The sequence below is a fragment of the Nomascus leucogenys genome, chromosome 15 (genome assembly GCF_006542625.1).
Source record: "Nomascus leucogenys isolate Asia chromosome 15, Asia_NLE_v1, whole genome shotgun sequence".
Taxonomy (NCBI): domain Eukaryota; kingdom Metazoa; phylum Chordata; class Mammalia; order Primates; family Hylobatidae; genus Nomascus; species Nomascus leucogenys.
This window is the reverse complement of record NC_044395.1, coordinates 87,502,472-87,526,266: the sequence shown is the minus strand read 5'-3', so window position 1 is coordinate 87,526,266 and position 23,795 is coordinate 87,502,472. Positions and strand designations below refer to the sequence as shown.

The 23,795-nt window shown below is 36.9% G+C and overlaps 1 protein-coding gene and 1 long non-coding RNA gene across 5 annotated transcripts in view; one reads left to right on the top strand and one right to left on the bottom strand.

The window, feature by feature from the left end:
• LOC100592477 overlaps positions 1-23,795 on the top strand; it is a 196,576-nt gene that overhangs the window by 97,450 nt on the left and 75,331 nt on the right. The gene's annotated exons all lie outside the window — the stretch shown is intronic.
• BBOX1 (gamma-butyrobetaine hydroxylase 1) overlaps positions 10,325-23,795 on the bottom strand; it is a 96,063-nt gene continuing 82,592 nt past the window's right edge. For all 4 annotated transcript variants that reach the window (XM_030828619.1, XM_030828618.1, XM_030828621.1 and 1 more), the window contains 4 exons: positions 22,646-22,751; positions 18,283-18,479; positions 12,314-12,480; positions 10,325-10,840 (listed from right to left, as the gene is read on the bottom strand). In XM_030828619.1, the coding sequence (XP_030684479.1) occupies positions 10,680-10,840; positions 12,314-12,480; positions 18,283-18,479; positions 22,646-22,751 (631 nt within the window). In that variant the 3' untranslated portion in view covers positions 10,325-10,679. The remainder of the gene's footprint in view (positions 10,841-12,313; positions 12,481-18,282; positions 18,480-22,645; positions 22,752-23,795) is intronic.

Sequence of the window (23,795 nt, the reverse complement as noted above, 5' to 3'; positions counted from 1 at the left end):
TTAGAAAAAAAATTACAGTTTTAGCAGAAATAAAATTCCAAGTCTGTTCACAGTATTCTCATTCTGCTTTCTTTAGGTTACTGGGTAGTGAGGATGGGGAAAGTTGGGAGGTGGGTGTCTGCAGTAATGAATCTGAGCGTAGTACCTTCTAAAGGGATACTTCCTAATAATTTCAGATTGTACTGTTGGGTTTTACACTGACCTGTTCACACTGCTTATCTTAATGATGGGAAGGGGGCAGCTTCCATTAAGACTTGACACAGCGATCATCATTAAAGGCATTTATTATGGTTGTATACATGTTAACAAAATAATTGGTTAATTCAGTAGGAAAAAAAGGATAATCACAACTAGCTATCGCAAAGAGTAATAGCTAGTTTTGATTATCCTTTTTTTTCTATCAGACTGACTAATCTTGTCCACTAGCAGTACTGAAGTAACGATGAACACAAACTCATCTCATTTTGATGTAGTGTTCTATCAAACAAAATGAAAAGACTGTCTCCTCTACTGGGAAAAGGACAGAACAACCTTGCATTTTTCAGAGAACTGTTATAAATATAAGCAAATGAATGGATTGGAAATGTTTTTGAAAAGCTGTAAAAGGCAAAAAGCCAAGCGATTTTTTTTTTCATCCAAGGGCTCAATAAGAACTTTATAAGAATAGTTTTTTGTTTGTTTGTTTGTTTTTACAGGGGATCTCAGTTACCTACAAAAATCTGATGAACTAATAATCTTTTGACTCAGAAAAACATGTGTGATACATACAACATGCATAAATACATAGTACATACAATTTCAAGGTGTTCATGAACTTTCTAAAGTCAAACGCCAAAGCCTAGAATCCCACAAGAGAGCAAGATCCTCTGGTTTTATTACAATGATTGCGGTCTGATACCAACATGGTAATACTGTAGCCTGATATTAACATTATAAACATGGAAAACACTCAATACTATCTACTAACATTAAATTAAAGAAAGAAGTCCTGTGACTTGATCAAGTTAGTTCATGTTCTAACTAAAGCTGGCAAAAGCTGATGATTCTCATCAGAGACATTGACTGAAGGATTCACGTAACCAAAAGCTTGAGAACCTACTTACCACTCAAGGTATAGTGATGTTTTATTTTACTTTCACATATTTATTCTCTGGTGCTCTTCATTTTTTATGTAGATTAGAGTTTCTGGCCTACATCTTTTTCTTTCTCACTTAAGAATTTCTTTTAACATTTCTTGTAAGGCAGGTCTACTGGCCACAAATTCCCTCAATTTTTGTTTTGGAAAGTCTCTATTTCTTTTTCACTGTTACAGGATTGTTTCTCTGGGTACCTAACTCTAGGTTGATGTTTTTCTTTCTCTCAACACTTAAATATTTCACTTCTCTGTCTTCTTGCTTGTTTGTGTGCATGGTTTCTGAAGATAAGTATGATGTAATTCTTATCCTTGCTTTTCTGTAGGTAAAGTGTTTTCTTTCCTCTGACTTCTAACAAGGTTTCTTTCTTTATTTTTGATTTTCAAACTTTGAATATAATATGCCTAGGTGTAGTTTTTGTTGCTATTGGGATTTATCTGGCTTGTTGTTTTCTGAACTTCTTGGGTTTCTGGTTTAGCATCTGATGTTAATTTGGGGAAATTAGTTATTATTCCTTCAAATACTGCTTCTGTTCCTTTCCGTCTTTCTCCTCCTCATATTCCTGTTAGATATCAGGGGAACCAGCCCCCAATATTTCAACGTAGGTTCTTTTCTATTTTCCCTAAGTGTCGACTGCTCTGAGAAATAAAGAGAAAGAGTACAAAGGGAGAAATTTTACAGCTGGGCCTCCGGGGGTGACATCATATATTGGCAGGTTCCATGATGTCCACCTGAGCTGCAAAACCAGCAAGTTTTTATTAGGGGTTTCAAAAGGGGAGGGGTGTACGAATAGGGAGTAGGTCACAGGGATCACATGCTTCAGAGGGCAATAAAAGAACACAAGGCAGAGGGTGAGATTAGAATTACTGATGAGGTTCCATGTCCTGCTGGGCACATATTGTCTTGATAAACATCTTAACAGGAAACAGGGTTCGAGAGCAGACAACCGGTCTGACTAGAATTCACCAGGCTGAAATTTCCCAATCCTGATAAGCCTGAGGGCACTGCAGGAGACCAGGGCATATTTCACCCCGTATCTTCAACCACATAAGACAGACACTCCCAGAGCAGCCATCCGTAGACCTACCCCTGGGAATGCATTTCTTCCCCAGGGTTATTCCTTGCTGGGAAAAGAATTCAGCGATATTTCTCCTATTTGCTTTCTGCAAGAAGAGAAATATGACTCTCTTCTGCCCGGCCCCACAGGCAGTCAGACTTTATGGTTATCTCCCTTGTTCCCTGAAAATCGCTGTTATCCTGTTCTTTTTCAGGATGCCCAGATTTCATATCATTCAAACACACATGTTTTACAAACAATTTGTACAGATAATGCAATCATCACAGGGTCCTGAGACGACATACATCCTCAGCGTGTGAAGATGATGGGATTCAGAGATTAAAGACAGGCATAGGAAATTATAAGAGTATTGATTGGGGAAGTGATAAACGTCCATGAAATCTTCACAATTTATGTTCAGAGATTGCAGTAAAGACAGGCATAAGAAATTATAAAAGTATTAATTTGGGGAACTAATAAATGTCCATGAAATCTTCACAATTTATGTTCTTCTGCTGCGGCTTCAGCCAGTCCCTCCGTTCAGGGTCCCTGACTTCCCACAACAGTTACACATTATGCCTTTTGTAGTTGTCCCACAGTTCCGGGATATTCTGTTCTGTGTTTTTTTTTTTAATAATTTTTTTCTCTTTATTTTTCAGTTTGGGAAGTTTCTATTCTTATGTCCTTGAACTCAGAGATTTTTTTTCCTCAGTCATTTCCAGTTTACTAATGAACCCATCAAAGGTGTTATACATTTCTGTTATAGTTGTTTTTATCTCCAATATTTCTTTTTGATTCTATCAATTTCCATCTCTCTCTTTACATTATCCATCTGTGCCTGCATGCTGCCTACATTTTTTCTATTATAAGGGCACATTAATCATAAAAAAGTTTCTGGTCTAATAGTTCCAACATTTCTGCCATATCTGACTCGCCATTTATTGAAGAGACTCTCCTTTCCCCATGTGTGTTCTTGGGGTCCTTGTCAAAGATTTGTTGACCATATGTGTCTGGGTTTATTTCTGGACTTTGTGTTATGTTCTGTTCATCAATGTGTCTGTTTTTATGCCAGTACCATACTGTTTTGATTACATAATTTTGTAATAGAGTGTGAAATCAGGAAGTGTGATATTTCCAGCTTTGTTTTTCTTATTCAAGATTGCTTTGGCTATTAGGGCCTTTTGTTGCTACCTATGAATTTTGGGATTGCTTTTAGTGTTTGTGTCTTCTTCAATGTTTATTTCTTTCATCAGTGTCTTATAGTTTTCAGTATACAGATCTCTTACCACTTTGGTTAAATTCATTCTTGAGTGTTTTATTATCTTTAGTGCTGTTGTAAATAGGACTATCTTCTTAATTTATTTTTCAGATAGTTCATTATTAGTGTACAGAAATGTGACCAATTTTTTTGTATGCTGATTTTGTATCCTGCAAATTTACTAAATTTATTTATTAGTTGTAACAATTTTTATGTGATGTCATTAGGGTTTTCATTGTATAAGATCATGTCATTTACACAAGGAAACAGTTTAACTTTTTTCATCTTGTCTAAGTATAGCCAACCTTGTTCTCGTTTGGTTACCATTTGCATGTAATATTATTTTCATCTCTTCACTTAAAGCCCGTATATGTCCTTGAAGGTAAATTGAGTCTCTTCTAGGTAACGTATAGTTGGGTCTTGTTATTTAATCGATTCAGTAACTCTATATACTTCGGAGTATTTAACCAATTTACACTTAATTATTGATAGGTAAAAAATGACTGCCATTTAAAAAATTGTTTTCTGTTTCTAGTTATTTTTTCCTCTTTTTCTGTCTTCCTTTGTGATGTGATGATTATCTATAGGCATATGGTTTGATTCTAGAGGTTTTTTTTGTGGGTACCATGAGGCTTGCATAAAGTATCTTACAGGTATAACAGTCTATTTTAAACTGATAACAACTTCAATTATATATTAAAATTCTACACTTTTACTTTACCCCTCACATTTTATGTTATTGATATGCTTTTTAAAAAATATTCTGCATCTATTAATAAATTATTATAGCTGTAAGCATTTTTAATACTTTTTTAACTTTTATACGGGGTTTAAAAATGACTTATGCACCACTATTATAGTATTCAAATATTCCAATTTTGACCATATATTTGCCTTTACCAGTTAATTTTATACTTTCTTACGTTTTCATGTCGTTACTTAGTGTCCTTTCATTTCACCTTGAAGATCTCCCTTTAGCATGTTTCGTAGTCTGGTCTAGTGGTGATGAATTTTCTCAGCTTTTGTTTGTCTGGGAATGTCATGTTTGCCTCTATTCACTTTATCTCTTCTTCATTTCTGAAGGAGAGCTTTGCTGGATATAGTATTCATGATTGATATCTCCCCCACACCCCCTGCCAGTCCCAACACTTTGAATATATCATCCCACTCTCTCCTGGCCTGTAAGATTTCTGCTAGGAGTCCGCTGATAGCTTTATGGAGGTTCCCTTGTAGGCTGCAGTTGCTGTTCTCTTGCTGGTTTCAAGATTCTCTCTTTGTCTTTGATTTTTGACAATTTGATTATAATGTATATTGGTGTAATCCTCTTTGAGCTAATGTTGCTTGAGCCTCATGATTATGGATAGCCATATTCCTACCAAGATTTGGGAAGTTTTCAGATATTATTTATTTAAATAAGCTTTCTACTGCTCTTATTCTTCTCCTTCTTGGACCCCCACAATGCATATGTTTGTTTGCTTGATGCTGTCCTGTAGGTCCCATATGCTCCCTTCCTTCTTTTTCATTCTTTTTTTCTGTTGTTGTTGTTGTTCCTCTCATTGGCTAATTTCAGGTGACTTGTCTTCAAGTATCCTGATTCTTTGGCACTATTGAGTTAGCTGCTGAAGCTATCTATTGCTTTTGCAACTCTGTCATTGTGTTCTTTAGTTCAGGTTTTCTTTTTAGGTCTTTTTTTATGGTTTCCATTTCTTTATTAGACATCTAATTTTGTTCATGTATTTTATTCCTGATTTTGTTTAGTTGTCTATCCTGTCTTCTTGCATCTTGTCAAGCTTCTTTTAGATGATTACATTGTGTTATTTATCAGAAAATTGATAGATCTTCATTTCTCTGGGGTTGAGTACTAAAACTTTAATTTCCTTTAGTGATGACATATTTGCCTCCATTACTGTGGTTCATCTAGCCTTGCATTGGTGTCTGCGCATTTGAAGGAGTAAATGCCTTTTCCAATTTTTACAGACTGGGTTTGGCAGGTAAAGACCTTTTCCTGTTGGGTCCTTGCCCTGATGAGATTGCCTCTAGGATCACAGTTGTGTAGGATTGGGGTCAGTTTACATGGCTGCTGATTGGTCTATCGTGGGTTCAGTGATTGGTTGGCCTATTACCAGAGGTTGGTCAGATATGGATCCTGTCTGGTCCCTGGGTAGACTGGACTGCCTCCATGACCTGGGTCAGTAAGATTGCAGCTGGGACAGGACCTACTTCAGGGTCTGTAGCAGTTAGGTTCACGGACAGCTGGCATGCTATCTGGTTTACAGACAGTTGTGGCTCTTGCCAGGCCCCTTGGATGGCTCTTACCAGGTTACCAGGTAAGTTTCTGGGTGGGTTCTTTGGCAGGGTGGCTTGGAATCAAGTTATAGTACTGCTTCAGAGTCCATATCTGAGAGTGTAGCCTGTATGTCTGCCTCCAGGTGTACGGATATGTATGCCACCTGCTGGGCCCACGGGAGCCATTTTCTAGGGCTACTTCAGTCTGACTGAAGTTGGCAGACCTGCTTCTTGGGACATGAATGGGTATGTCTTTTGGCAGGTCATTGCAGAGGAGGACCATTCTTGGTCTGCAACTGACAGGGGCTGGAGTCAAGTTGCAGGGTTGTTTCAAGATCTGCTATGGGATTGAGGTGGGAAAGTCTGCCTCCAGGGGCGTGGATCCTGGTGGGTCACAAGACTGGAGCTGGGTCACAGGCTGCTTCAGTGTCCTCAGCTGACTGTGGTCAGCAGGCCTGTTATCTAAGGCATGGAGTGGGGGTGTGACTTCTCCTGGGTCTCTTGGCAGATGGTACTGCTGGCAAGACCAATGCTAAACAGGTGTGTATCTAAGTCCATAGGAAGTTGGGGGCTGTTTTGGGGTCTTTAGCTGGTACCATGGTCAGTGAGCCCTACACCTGGGTGTAGACTTGCCTTTTCAAAACAGCCCTCTTTGGTCTTGAGCTTCACTGGATTTCAAACCTCCTACGTGTTTCCCAAAGCTTCTACAAAGGCACTTTTTTCTGTTGATGGCTGCCAAATTATAGTTGCTGTGGAGAGATATGAGTGGGAAACCTCCTGCTTTATCATCTTGCTGACCAATCTTAGGCTGAACTTTGAATGAAGAAGGGGAGTTTTCCAGGCATAAAGGGTTGTAGAGCAGGGTATTCCAGACAGCTGGAAAAAATGTGCAGAGACTCAGAGGTATGCTCCAAACCATAAAGTCCAACCAAATTACATTTTCATTGCAAGAAATTTTGGTTCACATCCCTCCTCAAAATGTTATTTAACATAAAGGAATATTCTTGTTTATAAAATACCCCTTGTTTCACAGTTTAAATTCCTGAAGAGAAATTACCCTCAGCATCACTCTGTTTTTCTATAGAATTTCTTTTTTTGTTTAAATTCTTTATACCAATACTTGTTTGCCTGCCCTTTAATGGTTGACTGGGGAGAGAAGTAGACACCAATGAAAATACTTTGTGACACGTAATTCTGGTGACCTGTGGAGTCATTTTGATGAACTAGCCAAGTAGCTAACATTCTCCAAGTCAAATCAGAGAAATGGAACAGAGAGTAAGAATCCATACTGCCAAATAAGGGTAAATTCTAATCCAGCTTACATCAGGTCTATTATGAGGTTGGGGAGAAGTCAAATCTTTAGACAATTATATCCAGGAAACCTAATCATCTTCAGTTAGCACCAGCTGCTGTAGCCCATAATATGTCATGTCCTATATAACACTTTAGAAATTGTTTAACTGCATCCAAACCTTCTGTCTCTCCTTTCCAGGACAGAAATAATATTTGCAATAGAGAAGGAAACAGCCAGGCCACGGGGTAGTGGCTTGGAATGCTGTTTTTTAGAGACAAAATATAATATGTAAGAGATTTATCTGATTTTGAATATAAGCCTTCTCTGATTCTGAATGTAACTGATTCTATAAGCGAGGCCAATATCATTGGCTTATCATCCAAACATTAGGGATGTGACTTTGGTCACATCACTAAATGTCTCCAGGAAAACAAATGATGATTTCAACTACCATCTATATACTTTCCAAGTGTAGACCTCTAATTCAGATTTCTGTTCTGTAGTCTATGTGCACATATATCCAACTGTCCAATGGAATAGCTCAGTGGCAACTCAATCTCAGTTTGTTCAAAATTGATTTTATTGCTGAACAAGCTTGATCCTACTATTGTGGCTTCTTTTCCCTGTGCACAACCCATTTCTCCTAACTATAAACTGATAAGACAAGCTAGACTCTCCCTCATTCTTTACATGCAGTGGGTCAAGTCCTCTAGATTTTGCCTTCTATGTATCTTTCGATTCCCTCTTCCAGTGTTCTAATTCAGTGCTCCTTAATTTTGCATCTGGCTTCCTATAGTAGCCTCATAAATAGATTTCTGGCCTTTTTTCTTGCCTGTTTACAATTCCCTTCACCATGAAGCTAGATGAATCCTTAAGAAATGAATATCTAATCAAGGCACTTTGCTGCTTAAAAACCCTTAAATGGCTCCTAATTGCTTTCAAGATGAAATACTAACTCCTTAATGCAACATGCATTTAGACATTTCATGACTTGATCATTGTTTCTATTTCCAGCTTCATATACCCCTTCTCATCCTAATCCCCCTCTTCCTCTGCAAATTCTGGTTTTATAACTAATTTATAGTTAATGTCTATTGAGTACTGACCCCAACCCTGGAACTATGCTAAATGTTTTATATCAGTATTTTCCAGACTTCACTGATGAGGCATATCACCTGGGATCCTTGCTAAAAATATAATTCCTGGTCCTCATCCCAGACCCACTGAATCATAATCCTCAGGGAATGATCTGGGAAAATGTATTTTTTAAAAAAAGCACCATGGGTGTGACTTACCATCCGAGAAATTTGAGAAAACACTGCTTTACATGAACTTTCATTTAATCCTCATAAAAATGTAATGGGATAAGAACTGTTATTAGTTTCATTTATAGATAGAAATAATGAGGCTTAAGGGGAACAGTAACAGTTATTTGTCCAAAGACACGTGGTTCGAACCTAGGCATACAACCCCAAAATTCACATTATATCGTAATCTATTTCTTTCACTTGTAAGTCAACACAAGCCATGTTGCCACTCTCAATTCTCTGTGCCTCTTCTGCCCTTTAACTTGGAGTTTTATTTCACCATCTTTGCCTGGAAAACTACTATGAACCTTTATAATTCGACTCAGACTGAAGCTTTTCTTAGCATTCCCAGTCTGGTTTGGTTGCTTTCCTGAAGGTCATTCTGTTAACATAGCACATTATAATCTATATCCTTATCTGCTCCCCTACCAGACTCTAAGAAGGTAAATTTCAAGTCCTTTGGTATTCTTATTTTAGCAGAGTGCCTGACATATATCAGATATGTGATAAATATCTGTTAAATAAGTAAAAGTATAAGAAGTCACTTTAGCTGGGCAAGTGCCTTGGGTTTAGATGCTATGAATGGATAAATCTAGGGTCACTCCAGCAAATTGTTTTTAGGTATCTAATGTTGCGTTTTAGAATCAGGCCATGCATCTTGAATTTACTTGTTTTTATTCTAGGAGCATTTTAGGAGGTATGGGATTGAGAACCCAACTCATTCCCTTTGTAGTTCAAAGGAATCAACGTGTGATATACTACAGTAGCCCAAATCAAGACCAAATGATAGAAAAGGACAATGAGGACCCCAGAAGGGGGCGGTGTTATAAGGGAAGGAGGAGTCTTGGCTGGAAATGTGGACTTCATACCAGAATTCAAAGTGTCCAAGTGGTGTGCCCACATAGGCTAAAGGTGGTCTTCATCTAGACTCCCTGTGCCATGGGCACACTTTGTGGAAATTGAAGTGGATGTGCAGCAAAAGTCAAAACAACAATGAAAGTAATGTTTTCTACTTGGTCTTGAGGCAACAGGTAGAGAGCTCTCCAGTGGTGGCAATAATTAAGACTTTTTGAACAGGAAGCTTGATTAGGTCCAAAAATCTATGAACTACCAGGATTTCAGCAAATGGTAATGCTAAGCCTTCTTGGCAGGGGTAGAGGAAGACTGGATTCAATAAGCATAGGACTTCCATTGCTGGCAGTGACACCTGTGTTCCATCACTAGGGAAAGGCAGTGACTATAGAGGAAGCTGGGACCAACAGGGAAAGCTGTCCAGAGATTTGCAGACGTTGTGTTATTCATAAGTAGTACCTGTCTCTTGGTTTTACCTTTTCCAGTTGTTAGTCAAAAACAAGAAATGAGGAGATCTGATTCATAGACACATGGAAGCAATGCTGACAGTGGTTGGGAGTATTTATTTGGGACAAGATAAAATTAGACTAGGCTGAGCGCAGTGGCTCATGCCTGTAAGCCCAGCACTTTGGGAGGTTGAGGCTGGTGGATCACCTGAGGTTAAGAGTTTGAGATCAGCCTGGCCAACATGGTGAAATCCTGTCTCTACTAAAAACACAAAAAAATTAGCTGGGTGTGGTGGCAGGCACCTGTAATCCCAGCTACTCGGGAGGCTTAGGCAGGAGAATTGCTTCAACCTGGGAGGTGGAGGTTGCAGTGAGCTGAGATCGCGCCATTGCACTCCAGCCTGGGCAACAAGAGTGAAACTCTGTCTAAAAAAATAAAAAAAATAAAAATAAAAAAAAATAGTGAGACTAGATTTTCTCTTTATTAATCATGCTTTGTTTAGACGTCATAATTTAGGTAGTAAAAGAAAATGTTGGAATCACTAAATTGGCGAGGTCTAGAAATTTGGATAATAGAATTCTGTAATAAAAGTGCATAAAACAGATCTTTGGAAATATAAAACCTTTTCCAAGCATGCTAAAGACAGTCATGTGCAGTTTTGGAAAATGAGATCCTATAGGCAACAGGGTAGAAGCATGTTTTGAGACAAGTTTTATTTGAAACGAAAGGCTTATTTGAAGAAATGTTTCATTTGCTACAAAAACTATTTGTAGACATTCTGGAGATACTCATATATGGGCAAAAGAAATCAGAGCAGGCATGCAACAGAGCAGAAAGGATGCTTTATTTGCAAAAGAGTGGTGAAACACCTACAAAGTTGACATTGTATATGATTACAAAGTAAAGAGTACTCTTGTGAGAGAAGTTACATGTTCATTGTTAAGGAAATTATATGTAAATGACAAAGATCATGGTCTGTGAATAATGTGCCATATCTCGCAAAATATAGTCATTGGAATCTTATTAAAATTATCTACAGGAGACTTCAGTTTCCATTCTCGACCCTCTGCCTTAAGATACGAAGCCTTGACATGACCACATCCCAGTCAGCATAAGCTCCTTCTAGATGGCGGGATATCTCAGTTCCTGCTTCATAGCTACGTCGGCCATGAAGTAAGCGCCAGTTATCAAAAGTAATCACATCACCTAAAGAAAATATTTTTTTCAATATGAATAATTGTGTGTTTAAATGACTTACAGAGCTAGAAAATGTAACATGCAAAACATAGCTGCTACTTGGTTCACATCAAGAACCATCACTTATTTCTTTACATGAAACTGCACATTTACTTTTCCACACAAATCAGGCCACTGGATGCAAACTGCTTTAGACCTTATGACAATTAAACTACCTAGCCTGGTAGTCTCCTGAAGGTACTTTAATCATTCTTATTTAAAATATTATCTCTGTGTAAAACATCTGTATCGTTTTGACTGATCGATACCTAATTAGAAATGTTTCTTCTGCCTGGTGTGCTGGCTCATGCCTGTAATCCCGGCACTTTGGGAGGCCGAGGCAGGCAGATCACGAGGTCAGGAGATCGAGACCATCCTAGCTAACGTGGTGAAAACCTGTCTCTACTAAAAATACAAAAAATTAGCCGGGCGTGGTGGCAGGTGCCTGTAGTCCCAGATACTCAGGAGGCTGAGGCAGGAGAATTGCATGAACCCAGGAGGTGGAGCTTGCAGTGAGCCGAGATCACGCCACTGTATTCCAGCCTGGGCAACAGAGAGAGACTCCGTCTCAAAAAAAAAAAAAAAAAAGAAAAAGAAAAAAAGAAATGTTTCTTCTCAGTTTAACAGCTTCAGAAAATAAAAAGGATAGTGACATTCTTAGTTTGTCTTCTCTGTGCCTAGTATTTTATGTCACATTATTTCTAAGCCTCATAAGAATCCTGAAAAGAAAGTATTCTCTCATCTTTTCACACATGAAGAGACCGAAGCTTTAAAAAATTGAGGAATTTACCCAAAACTACACTGCCATTAAATAGTCAAAGCTTGGATTCTAACTTGTATTTTTTGTATTTTTCCCCCATAATGTTTTCATTTTACATGTTGCCATTTTTAAAATTAACCCGCTGTGACTGCATGGCAGTGGATTTATGGAGATTCCTATTAACTTATTATACCAAAGATCAATTAAAAATATATACAAAGGAAAAGAATCTTCCATCTGGCCAAATCAACAGCAGAGAGAAATTACACCTTTTATTGTAGATGCCAAAAGCCTCAGGTTTGATGGCACTTTACAGAGTAGAGATGGTCCAGAAAAAATATAATGCTTTCTGCTTTTTTTATTTCAAGTAACTGGAATACTTTAGGTACTACTTTATTTCAGGTAGTACTGTCTCCACTAGTAAAGCCTAATGAGTGAGCATTACTTGTGTGTGTTAGAGTAAGAATCATGAGGATTTTTTATTTATCAGGATAGGATAATTAAGCGTAAGCCTCAATGAGGGCCACAAGTCCACTACGTAAGCAAGTCAGTTGCTCACCAAGATTCTGTTGTTGGTGTTCTACGTGCCATACCTGAGAAAAACTGCTCTGGATATAATTCCAGGTGGTTAAGGTTGAAGAAAATCCATGCTTTTGGTTGTTTGAGAAAATGTATTCACTGACCTGGATTCATCTTGAAGGTAAACTTAGATTCTTTGCTGTTCATGAGATCAACAAACTCCTTCAGAGCAGCATAAAAAGGCTGAACTCTTTCAACAGGCACATCAAATATTGTGTCCCTAGTTGCGTTATTGAAGTTGATGCGAACCACTTGGCCTTTATCATCTAACCTGTTTTATTAAGAGAAAAAGTTAATACATAATTCATGAAATATCTATTTACATTGAAAAGGGTCAATTCCTCTTCAAATATATTTTTGAAACACCATATTAAAAAATCCAAATACATGTACAGAAGATATTAAGGCTACCTGTGGTACAATGTATTCTTTTTTTTTTCATGCATTCATTTAGATTTTTTTCTAAATCTTACTACCTCAGTACCAGGAGAATTCAACTTAAATTAAAATAAGTATTACTGAGAGATTCAAGTTAAAAATTTTGTTATGCTTAGTTAAAGTCATTCATTCTTTGTTATTTGAAACAGGTATTAAAATCCTTTCATGTTACAAATTTATAGGTCAATTGTTCTATGTGTTTCATTTATTAAGGTTCTAAGTATGGTGGTTTTATCTGGGGGGTATGATGGGAAGAAAATTCTATTTTTTAAATAGTTTGAAATACATGATTCTAATTCAATTCTTAGTTTACAGGTGGGAAAACCGAAGCATGAGAAAGGGAGGGACTAGCCTGAGGTACATTCTTTCTATCTATTTACTCATCCTACCTATCTTAGTATTGAGGCTTCCAGAAGACAGTGCTGTATCTCATTTAATGTTGTATTCCTAGCATTCAACATAAAGCCTGGACATAACAGACAGTTAATAAATGTTTGTTGCACATATCACTCTCTATATTTTTTAGTACCTTGGGAGGGCACTAAGGTTTTTTTTTAGTAATTTGAGAGCTCTTAATGTTGTGATCTTTATTCTATTTCTTACAATACGGATTATGACCATGCCAATGTAAGATAATACAGCATTTAATAAAAGGAAAGAAAGCCAGGCACGGTGGCCCACACCTGTAATCCCTGCCTCCCTTCGGGGGCCAAGGTGGGCGAGGCAGTTGAGGTCAGGAGCTCGAGGACAGCCTGGCCAACATGGCAAAACCCTGTCTCTATTAAAAATACAGAAAAAATAAAAGGCTGGGCATGGCGGCCCATGCTTGTAATCCCAGCTACTTGGGTGTGGTGGCAGGCACCTGCTTGAACCTAGGTGGCAGAGGTTGCAGTGAGCTGAGATCGCACCACCACACTCCAGCCTGGAAAACGAAGTATGACATCTCCAAAAAATAAATTAATAAATAAATAGGGAAAGAACATTATTTCCTAGATTTGAGCTTTGGTGGTTATAATTAGCAAGACATGAACATCACCCAGATACAGAGGCAAAAAGAGGAAACTCCTTTGTAGCTTATTGGGAAGGTGGACCTTCAGACAGTCTTAAAGTGTCAATCAACATTATCTTTTCTTTAGGTAGAAACAGGATGAATGCATGCAAACTGAAGGTGATCAAGGATGGTGGCAAAGTGCCTAGGATTACTCCCAGGAGCAGCATCCTAGAAGGACAAGTGCAGGAAGTGCTAATGAGAGCCAACAACTGACCAGGGCCAAGGCTTGGTCGGTCAGACCAAACACATCATCACATATACCTGGGTTTGGTGACCCTGGTTTGGGGTCTGGGTTACATTTAGTAAATATTATCAACAAATGGCGAAAGATGCCATTGACAGTGAAGTACAAATTGTGACTATCAGGGCCCCCTGTGCATGGTGGCTCTGGGCCCAATGGCAATTGTAATGGTAAACTCAACAGTTGGTGATTAGCACCAATTCTTTGCTTATTGGATAAGGCCATAAATCTACCTATTGAACCCACACTGGGAAAGAAGTAAAAGGAAGGAACAGGCTTTCAAAAAGGCTCTTAGACTCTTAAAACATAGATTTGCATGTATTAATAACAATACAAATGTGACTCACTAGGTGATGGAATACCCCACCCACTTCCACATGCTTTCACATAAATCAAGAATTCTGAGCCTTTTGGATACAGCTTTATGTACAAAGAATCAGATAGAAGGTAAGTCAGTAGAAAAGACTGCGTACCTCTAGGATTTAGTGGTACAAAGAGTACACGACCTTTCAATTGCCCCCTTAGAGTTCATGCTGCTGGTTTCAGACCTCTGTCACAGTGTCTGAGGCCATTTGCCTTTTGATATTACCTTCAAGATTCTAGCCCTACTGCTTCTGACCCACTTTTCCTCTTTTTTTTTCTTGTTATGTGTTCTGTACATATAACATTATCCTCTGTGTCATCCGCCAAAGGATGTCATGACTTTGAAACTTCTGGGGGGTCGTCTGTTTCAGTCATCCTGAAGATCTGCTTTACTTTTCTTCCACTATTACCATAGCTCCTTGATTTGAATGGTTATGCTAATTATGAGCTAACTATTCCAGAGTCCTTGGGTATATCCTCATGTATCAGTGAAAGGAACTTTGTGATTAATAAATGTAATGAAAATCAGAATTGGATGCCTCATGGTATACTAGATTAGGCTTTCATTTTTAAGAGTTCACCTATATAGAAAGGTAATCAACTTTTTTTGTGTGTTACAGTGTAACACAGTCCCTGCTTTCTTTTACCTACTGTTTATCTGAGAAAACAAGACACAAATTTATTATTTAGCATTCTCAGCAATAATAGGGGAATGGAAAGCAAATTTTGTTATAAGATATAGAGGGGACATTATTCTGAGAATTGAAGAATGTTAGAGGAGATGGGTAGCTGGTACCTTGAAGAACAACCTAAAATGCAAAATTGAAGGTTAGCAAGAAATTTGATGCCTTATAACAGAACAACAGGGTCTAATGTAAGTTTGCATGCTGAGGAAAGGTTAAAAGCCACAAAAGATGGGAGTAACTGGCTATACGTTCGCTATACATAAAGGACAAATTAATTAAACTTAAACCGACAACATAGTGGCAGTGAACCAGCAAAAGCAAAACTTTATCAATGATGCCAACAAAAACAAAAAAAAACAAAGGACTTTTAAAATGATCTTCTACAGTTTGTGTTGTGAATACTCCTCATTAGTGACAGCATTATGTCTCGTTGTTAGACACAGTGTTTTATGGAACTTGTTGTATTTGTTGTGGGAATACCACTACAGTGTTGTCTACCATGTCATAATTTATGAGGATCTGTGGGAAAAGTTTATTTCAGACTTCGAAAGCGTCTTGTCTTGTAACTGCTTATATTCTCTGTTTGCTTTGGTTTCTAGAAACTCAGACCTGAAATAGAAATCTCTCCCCAGTAAGTGTGTTGGACTTCATGCATATTATAACTAGCTAAAACGTATTCTGCATTTTCTAAACTAGGCACAATAGTAGGGGCTTCCATATATTAACTCTGCAATTTCTACTTCAATCATGTGTGGCAGTATTTTTTGCTTTAGTTTTTTTAACTGGAAAATATACTGTGGATCAGCAAGGGTAAATAATCACATGAGAGATTACACAGCTGGCAAGTAAAAGACTTGAATTTACGTGATTGAATGTGTAGTTGATAGGATAGCTGAGTCTCACCGTCATTATTTTTGCTCGTTTCTTTATTGATTTATTTTTCTTTGTACTGAATTATAGCTAATTCAGTCAGCAGCATAAAAGACATTTTTGTACTAGGACATAAAAATTTAAAAATTTAACCACAAAGAAAATTAAATTAACCCAAACACTTAGGAGATGGAGGCCCTCTGTTAACTGAGAACGCTCTGTTTCATTTCCTGTTGTTGAAAATATACTTTTAAATGAATTAATGTTAACTATTTGATAGTTATTCTCTAGGGGCTATTCCTGAGACCTCACAGATGGCCAAATTTTGAAATTTTACTACAGAAAATATCAAAGCCAAGTCATGAGCCACATGGTGGACATTCAGTTAATCTAATCTATAGCTATGTTTCTTGCCTCTGTTCACTAGCCTTGCAGAATCTGTAATCGTATTGTGTCTTAACAAAATTTTGATTTGTCATGAATTTTTAAGGTAATATTTGACTAGTTAAAACTGTCACATTATAACTAAGGGTCTCAAGTTATTTCCTTTTCACCTTGATGAGTGAATTCTTAGAAAACGTCTCAGGTTTATTCTGAACTAGAATTTCATTCTTGACGTCTATCTTTTTCTCAGACACTTCCTCCAATCTTTCAGGAAAACAATCTGTTTATACATGCAAAATGTAACCAAAAACTGATCCTTCTCCACACCACCACTGCTGTCACTCTAGCCACTCATGTTCAAGGCACCACCATTGCTAGCCTGGAGTCATGCAGTAGCTTCCTGGCTGGTCTTCCTGCTACTATCCTTGCTCTTTCTAGCAGTCAGGGTGACCCATTTAAAATATAACTAAATTTACATAAATATCAAAGTCTTTCCTTTGATCAGGATCTTGCAGCAACTTCTTACTTCACTCAGAGTAAATGTTACTGTTATAATTTGCTAACAAGACTCTACAGGAACTTGTCCCCACCTGACTTCCTCCCCTAATACTTGCCTCCTTCACTCTGTTCCAGTCACACTGGTCTCCTTGCTGTTCCTTGAACACCCCAGACGCGTTCTTAGGACCCTTTTAGAACTTTTGGTCTAGAAGTTTTGGGAAACTGCTTCTCTTCTGAAAACTCCGTCACTCCTTTAAGTGTTTCCTCAAATCTCAGTAAAGCTTTCCCTCACCACACTGTTTAATAATGCAAGTTCTGTCCTTGCTAAGCCCTACAGATTCCCCTTATCTTGCTATGCTTTTCCTTGTTTTCTTGAGCACTTAATAATTTTTAACATTTATTATAATTTGCTCATCTGTTTAAAAATCTTTAAAATTTCCCCTTCCCCATTAGAGTATAAGCTATATGAGGGGAGAGATCTTTATTTTGCCCACTGATGTATTCCAAGTACCAAGAAAAGTGGCTGGCCTCAATAAATATTTGTTGAATGAATAAATGAATGTACTGGGGATTTAATTATTTTCTAAATGAGTTTATTTTCATACCATTTGGCTATTTCTCTTAATAGAAAAATTTAAACTCAATTCTAAAATTATACCCCTGTACCAAAATTAATCGAGGTATAATTCAATAAACTGTTGTAGAAACAAAATGTAAGTTAATTTGCAAATAAAAGGATGAATTTGTGGCCTTTGTAGGTACTTGGAAAAATTATGATAAAATAATATTAAATAAAAAGAAAAGGAGAACACAAAATGTTCTGTGTAGGTAATATATGATCTTTGTTGGCTTAGTATCTCTTTCGGGAGCCTCCCTGCTTCATTCTCAGTCCGTGTGGTTCAGATGAGGCTGACCCTGCTCCAGAGTTGAACATGTGATCCAGGCATGGACAATCAGAATTCTCTAACCCACTGGCCATGATGATTGATTCAGGGATAGACTTGGACAGAAATTAGAGATTGAGTCATCTAGCTTTATTGTAGCTATTGGGAAATAAAAGCATTGTTTGTGGTGTGATTACTAGCTCTAAGGACAATGAAAACTTGGAGCTTCTGCTGATCATCTTTGAAAATAAAGCTAACATAGAGGATGGCAAAGCTAAGAAGAAAAAAGGGACCAATATCAGATGACATTGTTTAACTCTCAGATCAACCTATTTTGAGTTATATTCTTTCACTTCTGGCCAAAAGCCTTCTGACTAGTATAATTGCATCGATTATAGCTATGTAGAACTTATATTCTAAAAATGAAGTGTATGTGAAATCTTAGTTACTTTTCCTCTAATATTGATTAGGAATAAATTTTATGTAATTCAATAACAACTTTTATGGTGAAAATACTATCACTCTAAAATTGGGTGAAATGTTAATAAAAATAAAGCTCTGAAGTTCGTTGAAGTTTTGTGCTGTTTAAACTTTAGATTAATAGATCCTTTGCTGTCAATTCTTTTATTGCTATGGGAAATGTATAAATAGTACTTACTCTATAATTTTATGTTTTGATTGTACAGAAAAATCACAGTAATCCACTCCAATGTCTGTAAAGTCCACAAAGGTAGAGGACAAAATCTGGAATGCCTGAGGATTATTTTTCTTTAGTTTTTGGCACACATTAAACCCATCTACAATTTCTGAATCACCCCCTGTGACTGTTTGCTTTATGCAGTGAAGAAGCTGAACCTAAAAAAGAAAATATGCATTATTAAATAAATATTAAATTAAATTTTAATTATTAGAATTAATCTTCAATAAAATAAATAATAAAATAAAATAATATACATGCACCATTTTTTGATACTATGTTAAAGATTCAAAAAGCTATGAATGAACCAAACCCAACAAACTTTTTTTTTTTTTGTCTTATGTCATCAGAAAAGAGTTGGGAAGAAAAAAGTTGCTTATAATCAATACTGTATAGTTCAAACATGTTACAGTTGAAGGCATAGATGCAGGCATGATAATGCTCGTTAGCAAACAAAAAGCACAGCTTGTAAGAGCTGCAGAGATGGAGCACTTGATGTTGGAGTAGGCAGGGAAGGATTTCAAGGGGAAGAGGCAGGTAAGTTAGGCAAAGGAGAATGGATGAGATTTGGGTCATGCAGAATAGAATGAGAAAGCAAATCAGGTGACAGAAATAATGATGTGCAAAAATGCACAGTTCACTGGGTAATAAAAAGTCTGGCTACAGCAGAGGGCCATAAATAGAAAGAATGAATCAGGTTGGAAGGGCAATTTGAGGCCTCATGATGGAGAGTCTTAAATATCAGATGAAGGGCTTTTGTACTTGTGCATAGAGGGAATTCACTGAACGCTTTTGAATATGAAAGTAATGTAGTCAGAACTGAGCTGCAAAGTATTAGGCCAGTGGTGTTACATAGGATTATGATTTTTTTTTTGAGGAAGGAACTGGTCAGAGTAGCAAAACAATAGCATAACTTTGTTTTTGAAGGATCACAGTGTTCTTTTTTTTAATTATTATTATACTTTAAGTTTTAGGGTACATGTGCACAATGTGCAGGTTTGTTACATATGTATCCATGTGCCGTGTTGGTGTGCTGCACCCATTAACTCGTTTAAATCCTTTTAGATTTTGCCATCATGAACTGACAGAGTATTTCAAGTGCTAATTTTTAAAAAGATCATTTTTTAAATGTTATTTACATATGTCAAGGCCCCTTAATACTTTTTTTGTACAGTTACACTTTTAATACAATCTTCCAATAGAAAAAAATGATGGAGCCTGACAATACTTTTATTGCTAGGTTAAAAGGCAAATATATGCCTGTCATGTATAAAACCCAATTTTACTTCATATGAGTCATTCAGAACCAAAAATATTTTCCTTCTGAATGTTACTTTATGCAGCATGTGACTTCTGCAAAGACAGTGAGTGAAGCAACATCTCTGTTTCATTAAAGATGTGGTGACTTATCTCTGCCCCACATAATCCAAATCGATCAAACTGAACTCTCAACAGGTAACTCATTTTTCAGATTATTTCATCTGTATAGAAAAATATATTGGTTTGTTCTATTTGTTATAGAAAATCTCAAACCTTGGCACAACTCCCCTGGAATAATTCAAAATGGAAGTTTGAACAACGGTACAAACAGCTTGCCTACATTTTATTATTCTAGTAGAATCTAGACATTTTAGGAATCATCTGTTATTTTAAAATCTCCTATCAAGTCACCTAGTTTGAACGTTTCATTTGCTGGAGACAGGTACAGGTTTGTTGCACTTCTTTGCCTCTTTATAGCATATCTATGATGTCTCTATTACACGCAATGTGCGTGTAAATATTGAGATACAAAGTATTGAAATACAAAGAAATTTTTTCTTCCCAAGAGTCAATTCTTGTCTTTAAGAAGTTTGTAAAGTATGATAAAATCTGTAAATATTCTATTTTATTACATAAATTATAATAATTAGAAATTCCAGATCAGTGTGGTGTGACAGAAAACTAGATGGAGGCCTGGGTTCAAGTCCAAGTTCTTCCTTAATCAAATGTCACCCTATAAAAATATTGAATCTCGTGTTTCATTTTCTCATCTGACATAAAAAGACATGATCAGTCTTGTCTACCTTAAAGGAATGTCAAGAAGAGTCAGGTAAAATAATGAAAGTAAAACTGCTTTGAAATAGTATAATGTGCTATGAAAAAGTCAAGCGTTCTATTATACTTCAGGAACATTTATGAAGTCATTTGGTCACTTTTCCTTAGGCTTTGAATTTTAACCCAGAAACAAAACTTAAATTCTTAAAAGACAGAAGATAACTTAAAAATTCAAACAGAACTTTTAGTTTTCTAGTCTCATTCTTTAAGCCTTATTCCATCCAACACCCTCAGCCTATCTTTGGAAGATGAGCTGAGCTGATTAATTTGGCTCTTAACCCTAGGGTTTTAGAAAAATCTGAGCCACATTTAGAGTAAAATCACATTGTGTGTCTCCTGCCCCCAACCCTTACCCAAAAATGTGTCTACAGGGGTCATTTTACTGCCACTTAGTTCAAAGAAATCACGTGGTGTTTTACAATCAACAAAATAATTTAAAACACGTAAAGTTAAATACTAGACTAGCGTAGCTAATACTGGCGAGAAGAATGGGTAACAACAAGGGCACAGAGAAAACATGTTCAGTGAAGATAATGACAAAATGGGCTAATTGTGATTTTGGCCCATTTTTCCTTTGTTAAGAATTGTCCAAATTTTCATTGCCTTTGAAGATACAGATTTCTATGTGGTTATTTCACATAGTCTAATTTAGCTGTAAAAATAGGGATGGCATATCTTTTAAAAGGTAGTTTCCTAACCATTTAGTTTCGGTGTAATAAAATAATGATTTGGTAAAAATGTAGCTCATTTAGTAAAATGAAACTTTTGTAAAAATGCAGAGAAAGAATGTCCACCCAGAGATTCTCCTGGGGATTTGTGGCTTCACACTGAGCATTTCCCTCCTTGACAAGGAATCTGATAGATGGGATGTTGGATGGTTTCCAAAAATAGACACTGTTAATATGTTCCTTGTAGTCATACAGTTTATAATGCATTTTTGCAGCTTCCTCCATAAGCGGTCTATTTCCTCACCTCCTGAATGTGGGCTAGATTTATTACTTTCTTAGACCAATATAACATTGCAGAGGTGACTAGCCTAGGCCTTGAGAAGTTGTGTAGCTGTCTGAAAATTCTTCCACTTGCCATATGCATTAAACTTGGGCTAGCCTACTGGTGGTCAATAGACCAAGTGGAGCAGAAACCAGCCATCTCAGTGAAAGCCATCGGTCCCAAGCCAACTTAGCAACTGATTGCAGGTATATGACTGAAGACAGGAGCTGCCTAACTGAATACAGCCCAAATTGAAAAAACAAGGGCTAAGTAAATGGCTGTTTTCTTAAGCCATCAAGTTAGGGAGTGAGTTATTATTTTTTTGTTGTTGTTGTTATACTTTAAGTTCTGGGATACATGTGCAGAATGTGCAGGTTTGTTACATAGATATACACTTGCCATGGTGGTTTGCTGCATCTGTCAACCCGTGATCTACATTAGGTATTTCTTCTAATGCTATCCCTCCTCTATCCTCCCAACCCCCACAACAGGCCCCAGTGTGTGATGTTCCCCTCCCTGCATCCATGCATTCTCATTGTTCAACTCCCACTTATGAGCGAGAACATGTGGTGTTTGATTTTCTGTTCCTGTGTTAGTTTGCTGAGAATGATGGTTTCCATCTTCATCCATGTCCCTGCAGAAGACATGAACTCATCCTTTCTTATGGCTGTGTAGTATTCTATAGCATATATGTGCCACGTTTTCTTTATCCAGTCTATCATTGATGGGCATTTGGATTGGTTCCAAATCTTTGCTATTGTGAACAGTGCTGCAATAAACATACATGTGCATGTGTCTTTATAGTAGAATGAGGCAGCAGTAGTTAACGGATATGAATGTTGCCCATGTGACTTTGAGGGAAACCCTACATTTTGTTTACTGATTCCATTTTCTCTCTTAACTTTCTTAGAAATATATGTGCAAAAAGACCTCAAGATTTACTACTACCTTAAAATCTGTCTTGGCAAAACAGAAAATGCAATAGTAATTTCTAGGAAGAACAAAGAAATGTTTTTGTTGTTGTTGTTGTTTTAAATGAATGAAATTATCCTCTCCTTTAGGAATGTGACGATATTTAGGATTTAGGTACAGAGATTTTGTGAGCTTGGATTGTGTTTGGAGAAAGAAAATTTATATAAGACAAACTACCTGGTGAAATATGTAATCTTCTAGACTCAAAATACGAAAAGATATTGGTCATTGGCCTGCTTTGTGGAAAATATGTTGAAGCTCACCTTACCCCAGGTGGATGATGGAGGGCTGGATAATCAGTGTGAAAGCTTAGCTTCCCAGTTGTGTAAGCCACATTGTTTGCATCGATTTTGTCTTGCACTTGCCAAGTATGTCTGTAAAATGCAAGAAACACATGTTTAAACAGGTTGTCACTAAGCCAGAGGAAATGTATTAGAATGAATTTGATATGTGGGGAGAAATGGAAACTTTTCATTTTTTGATATAATTACCATAATGACTATGAGTGAGAAAAGGAATCTGACCTTTCTCTGCCTAAAGTCACTATTTCAGAATTAACATCTCCTCATTTTTCCTCTCCTCTCAACAAAAGAGTACATCAGTCTGTCCTACAGTTTATAAAGAAGTATATATGGAATTGTAGGTTATCTTTTTACTGGCTTAATGCATTTTAAAAAGTGATTTATTGAGGTGAAGTTCACATAACAGAAAATGAATCACTTTAAAGTGAATAATTCAGTGGCATTTAGTAAATTCACAATGTTGGCAACCACCACCTCTACATATCTAGTTTCAAAATGTTTATATCACTCCACATCAAAACCTCTTATTTTAGTAAGCAGTTTCTTTCCATTCTATCCTTCCCCAAGACCTTGGCAATCACTAATTTGCTTTCTGTCTCTGTGGATTTACCTATTTTAGATATTTACCATAAATGGAATTATATAGTAAGCTCATTCTTTTAATGTTATATCTAAGAATCCACTGCCCAATCCAAAGCCATGAAGATTTACCTCTGTTTTCTTCTAAGAGTTTTATGGCTTTAACTCTTATATTTAGATAATTTGTTCATTTTGAATTAATTTTTGCATATGATATGAGTTGTGGGTCCAATTTAATTCTTTGCATGGGGGTATTCAGTTGCCTCAGAACAATTTGTTAAAGAGATTGTTCTTTCTCTATTGAATGATATTGTCATGCTTGTTGAAAATTGATTGGTCATAGTTGTGTGGGTTTATTTCTGGACTCTCAAAATTCTATTCCATTGATCTATTTGTCTATCCTTATGCCAATATCACACTATTTAGATTACTGTAGATTCGTAGTTAAGTTTCAAAATCAGGAAGTGTGAGTCTTTTAATTTCAGTCTTCTTTTTAAATATTGTTTTGCCCACTTGGAGGCCCTCACAATTTCATGT